The 5932-nt window shown below is 49.5% G+C and overlaps 1 protein-coding gene across 1 annotated transcript in view; it reads left to right on the top strand.

Moving 5' to 3' along the window:
• LOC123182356 (WRKY transcription factor WRKY24) overlaps window positions 1-2002 on the top strand; it is a 2958-nt gene extending 956 nt beyond the window's left edge. Inside the window, exons 3-4 of the mRNA XM_044594892.1 lie at window positions 343-1127; window positions 1230-2002. Of these exons, the coding sequence (XP_044450827.1) occupies window positions 343-1127; window positions 1230-1659 (1215 nt within the window). The 3' untranslated portion in view covers window positions 1660-2002. The remainder of the gene's footprint in view (window positions 1-342; window positions 1128-1229) is intronic.
• The last annotated feature ends 3930 nt before the right edge of the window (window positions 2003-5932 follow it).

The following is a 5932-nucleotide window of genomic DNA, read 5'->3' as shown; positions in this document are numbered from 1 at the left end:
TCACATCTAGATGTGAAATAGCAAACCTGAATTTAAGCATACTCAGAATATTACCCACACTTCTACTGTAGGAGTATTTCTACCCACATACTTTTTTTCTGATTTCCTCAAAAAAAAAAAAACTGTTGTCATCTCCTGACTTGTTCACAATTTGTGTCTTGTCTTCACATGCCTTTATGCTTATCAGGTCAAACAAATGCGCACGCATTATCTCTTAACATTATTTGGAAATTAAAACACTGTAGTCAACGCTGTCACACTCTAAGCTCAAGTCAAAACCATTGTACCAATTGTGCCCATGCACTTGTACTACATGATCTCTAATGTATTGTGCTACTGTAGGTGGGAGACTCATACGAGCAGCAGCAGCAACAGCAACCGTGGAGCTACCAAGACACGGGCATGAACGGGGGCGCGAGGCCGGCGGAGTTCACCACGCAATTCGAGCCGCCGACCACGTCGACCATCATGGCGACGACGGCACCTGACGCGCTCGGGAACGGCGGCTACAGCGTCCCGGCGCCGTCGGGGGCGGCCGGGTACCGCGTGCAGAGCCGGCGGCCGTCGTCGGACGACGGCTACAACTGGCGCAAGTACGGGCAGAAGCAGATGAAGGGGAGCGAGAACCCGCGCAGCTACTACAAGTGCTCCTTCGCCGGCTGCCCCACCAAGAAGAAGGTGGAGCAGGCGCCCGACGGCCAGGTCACCGAGATCGTGTACAAGGGCACACACAACCACCCCAAGCCGCAGAACCCGCGCCGGGGCTCCGGCTCGGCGGTGTCGTCGTCGTACGCGCTGCAGTGCCATGGGGCCAACGACGCGTCGAGCGACGCGCTCTCCGGCACGCCCGAGAACTCGTCGGCGTCCTACGGGGACGACGAGACGAACGGCGTGAGCTCAAGGCCTGCCGGAGCCGTCGGCGGCGGTGAGGATCAGTTCGACGACGAGGAGCCTGACTGCAAGAGATGGAGGAGCGACGGCGAGGCGACGATTATGGCCGTCGGCAACCGGACGGTGCGGGAGCCGAGGGTGGTCGTCCAGACGATGAGCGACATCGACATCCTCGACGACGGCTACCGGTGGCGCAAGTACGGGCAGAAGGTGGTCAAGGGCAACCCAAACCCGAGGTACGTTCGAGCTGAAGTTTTACTGAACTTCTTGAGATGAAGTACGAATGTTAGACACGTGTGAGCTGACATGCACGGCTTTGCCTTTCTCTTTCTCGGCAGGAGCTACTACAAGTGCACGACGCCCAATTGCCCGGTGCGGAAGCACGTGGAGCGCGCGTCGCAGGACCTGCGGGCCGTGGTCACCACGTACGAGGGCAAGCACAACCACGACGTGCCGGCCGCGCGCGGGAGCGCCGCCGCAGCAGCGCGGTACCGCGCTGCGACGCTGCAGCCGGCCGCGAGCTACCTGCAGGGCGCCGGCGGCTATTCCAGCCTACGCCCCGACGGGTTCGGCGGCGTCGACGGCGGCGGCGCGCCCGCGGAGATGAGCGGGTTCGCGCTGTCCGGGTTCGGCAACCCGTCCTACTCGTACGCGAGCATGCAGGAGCAGCAGCAGCAGCAACAGAGCGACGCGATGTACTACGACGCCTCGAGGGCCAAGGACGAGCCGAGGGACGACATGTTCTTCGGCCACTCGTTGATGTTCTGACCGGAGAATTCTCAACGACACCCATCGGAATCAAGGGGCGAGGAAACTGGGTAAATTAAATAGGGATCTTGTTCTTCTTTTCTTTTTGGACTGTGTGTGGATAGGTCTCCGGTCAGGTTAGTTCATTTTTTTGGAGGCCCGGACATGGACATGACTGCCAGAATGGTGGTGGCACATGGCCTCCATTTAACACATTGCACAAGCAAGATTAGTAGCATAGGGAATAAAGAAAGTAGAGGAAGTCCATTGTTTTTTTTTGGCAGTTTCACTGGCTGCCTTTTGTTCTTAGTGAAAATTTGTTGTAATCATATTAATTTTATTAACACACGTTTGAATGTTCTTAGTCTGATGTACTACTAGTATGTATCGGCGTTATTTTGGAGAGTCAACAACATTTGGCACGCACTTGCGTGTCTGCTCCGGTGATATGGCCACATGCTCCAGGGACGTGTCTGCTCCGGTGATATGGGCACATGCTCGAGGGACGTGTCCGCTCCGGTGATAACCGATGAGCTGTGCTATCTTTTTTTTCCGAGTAAGGGCATCTCCAACACTCACTCTTAAACCGTCTGCATCCGTCCGAATCGAGCGGCCTGGACCCATTTTGTGCCGGCACTCAAGCATTGAAGCGGCACACGACATCTCATTGGTGCCGGCATTGAAGCGGCGCCCCGGCCGAGAGCGCCGCCCGCGCAGAGTCTGGTGTCCGCGCATTTTCAGACGTTACTAGGCGGGACATGATGGACATCTGCCGTATTCAAACAGGCAATCCATTCGTCCGCTTGCTGTCATTAAACACGCACGCCGGCCAAGAAACCAACTCCGGCGTCCGCATTGACACACACCGCCACTTTGGCCTGGCCGGCATCCGCTATTTAAACACGCCCGACACAAGCCGCACCACATCACGTCCGCTTCACATCCTCCTTCGTGCACCAGCTCCGCTATAACCGCGAGCTCCAGGGCATTGTGGGAGAGCCTCTCCACGGAGCAGAAGCACGAGCTGGCCACCCTAGCGGCCGACTGGTAGGGCCGTCGTGCGAGGTGGATAGAGGTTGTCCTGCCCGCCAGCTCCCAAGAGGTCTCTGACGACGACCTAACGATGGAGACCGCCTCCAACGGGGAGTCGGTGCCCCTGGCCGTGACATTCCATGCCGGCTTGACAATGGAGTAGGCGCAGACGCACTTCACCGACGCCATGGTGGAGGAGCAGCCGGCACCGCAGCTGTTGTCGGTGTTCCAACATATGCGGGAGGAGCATCGGTACAACCTCTCCCTCCTTCCTTTTCCTCCATTGCATCTCATATTACCCTAGTTATACATGTAGTGAATCTTCCTTTTTGGTGGTTGTGAAGATTTTCTTGTTGTATGCTACATCTTTTTGTTTAAATATATATGCTATGTGTTGTTAATATTTGAGTTTTTGCAATAGAATTATTTTCTATTTTCTTTGAGATTGATTGTTTTTGGATTTAAATGGTGACGAAGGGCAAAATATGTAGACATCCAGGTGAACGGTGTTAACTACAAATAAGCAAAAAGACTTTAAAGTAAATTTCAAGGCAACCATCAAACAAGTGGTACACCCATGTTTTGTAAATTTGAGGCGATATTGAATAAGAACACAACAAAAAGTTATCATTGAAATTAGAAACATAAAAGTAGGATATCAATTCCCTTAGTGCGCACATTGACCACAAAATTTCCCTATCGGTTCTCCCTAGAAATGCCACGCATGGGAACTAGCTAGTTTCTTATCATGTGCTTAGTTTCCTGAAAATTTAAATGATAACACTTTCCATGGTTGAATTGTTGACCTAGGTACAGCCCATACGACCACTTGATACTTGTCGACCTTCTTATATTCATCCGCAGCTTTTATCTCAAGGAAGTAGTTGTTCCCAATTCCAGCAGTTTGCATGATCACATAGAGCACATCGACAAGGGAAATGTCCTTCTTTTTTACCAACTTTAGTCTTAAAACCGCAAATTGCCCGATTTTCCAGTATAAGGCATAATGAAAGTTATGAACTTTTACCCATCCTTCAGTACCAGTAGGGGGGCCATATGGTGACGGTGTTGCTGAGGGACTAGGTGGTAGCGGTGTCGAAGTCGGTGGTTTCTCGTTACCTTCATAAGTCGAAGGTGTGGCAGGGACACTAGTTTGTGATGGCGGTGTCGATTGGTTGTTATCTTGAGTGAAGGAAATATGCCCTAGAGGCAATAATAAAGTTGTCATTTAATTTCCTTATATCATCATAAATGTTTATTATTCATGCTAGAATTGTATTAACCGGAAACTTGATACATGTGTGAATACATAGACAAAACAAAGTGTCCCTGGTATGCCTCTATTAGACTAGCTCGTTAATCAAAGATGGTTAAGTTTCCTGACCATAGGCATGTGTTGTCATTTGATGAACGGGATCACATCATTAGGAAAATGATGTGATGGACAAGACCCATCCGTTAGCTTGGCATAATGATCGTTTAGTTTATTGCTATTGCTTTCTTCATGACTTATACATGTTCCTCTAACTATGAGATTATGCAACTCCCGAATGCCGGAGGAACACCTTGTGTGCTATCAAACGTCACAACGTAACTGGGTGATTATAAAGATGCTCTACAGGTGTCTCCGATGGTGTTTGTTGAGTTGGCATATATTGATTGCATGTGATGTTTATCCTTTATGCATCTTATTTTGCTTAGTACGGCGGTAGCATTATAAGATGATCTCTCACTAAATTTCAAGGTACAAGTGTTCTCCCTGAGTATGCACCGTTGCGACAGTTCGTCGTGCCAAGACACCACGTGATGATCGCGTGTGATAAGCTCTACGTTCACATACAACGGATGCAAGCCAGTTTTGCACACGCAGAATACTCGGGTTAAACTTGATGAGCCTAGCATATGCAGATATGGCCTCGGAACACTGAGACCGAAAGGTCGAGCATGAATCATATAGTAGATATGATCAACATAGTGATGTTCACCATTGAAAACTACTCCATCTCATGTGATGATCGGACATGGTTTAGTTTATATGGATCACGTGATCACTTAGATGATTAGAGGGATGTCTAAGTATTTGATAATCCCCAAGTGCAGGAAATCATCGTAACAATTCCCAATGGTGGAAGTGATAAGTATGGAGTGTCGAACCCACAAGGAGCTAAAGGTAAGATCAATATTCTCTCAAGTCCTATCTGCCACTGATACGACTCTACGTACACCGAGCGTTTGCTTCCAACTAGAGACGAGAAATAAAACTACGTTGTGGGTATGAAGAGGATAATTTTGCATGATATCGGAGAGCTAAAATATAAAAGTAGGTGCTGTTATCATAAAGTTAGAATATATTACTAAATATTATAAATAGCGAGTGTGGAATAATGGTGGATCGGCGTGCAGAATTGTTCTAGGCAACCGTTGACAAGACCGGTGATCACTATTGCAATTTCATATGAGGGAAAGGCATAAGCTAACATACTTTCTCTACTTGGATCATATGCACTTATGATTGGAACTCTAGCAAGCATCCGCAACTACTAAAGATCATTAAGGTAAAACCCAACCATAGCATTAAAGCATCAAGTCCTCTTTATTCCCATACGCAACAACTGCCTTACTCGGGTTTGTGTTTCAGTCACTCACCAACCCACTATAAGCGAATCATGAACGTATTGCAACACCCTACAGCGGGAACCCCTCACGCTTGCGCGACACGGAGGGCACCATAGGACAGCATCAAAGTAAAACATACAACTCATACCAATCTAGATCATCAATCAACCCAAAGACAAAAGATATCTACTCAAAACATCATAGGATGGCAACACATCATTGGATCATAATATGTGGCATAAAGCACCATGTTCAAGTAGGGATTACAGCGGGGTGCGGGAGAGTGGACCGCGTAAAATAGATGAGGATGGTGATGATGATGGTGATGTTTATGAAGACGATCACCGCGGTGATGATTCCCCTCAAGATGGCACTCCGGCGCCACCGAAAGAGAGGAGGAGAGGTTCTCCCCCTTGTGCTTCCTCCTCCATGGCCTCCCCCCTAGATGGGGAAAGGTTCTCCCTCTGGTCCTTGGCCTTCATGGCGATGATGGCCTCTCCGGGATCCTCCTCCAAGGCCACCGGTGATGATGGCCCCCTCCGGCAGGGTGCCGGAGAGGGCCTAGATTGATTTCTCGTGGCTACAGAGGCTTGCGGCGGTGGAACTTCCGATCTAGGTTAATTTTCCGAGGTTTCTGTATTTATAG

This window comes from Triticum aestivum, chromosome 1D, assembly GCF_018294505.1.
Source record: "Triticum aestivum cultivar Chinese Spring chromosome 1D, IWGSC CS RefSeq v2.1, whole genome shotgun sequence".
Taxonomy (NCBI): Eukaryota; Viridiplantae; Streptophyta; class Magnoliopsida; order Poales; family Poaceae; genus Triticum; species Triticum aestivum.
This window is presented reverse-complemented; position numbering and strand designations above follow the sequence as displayed.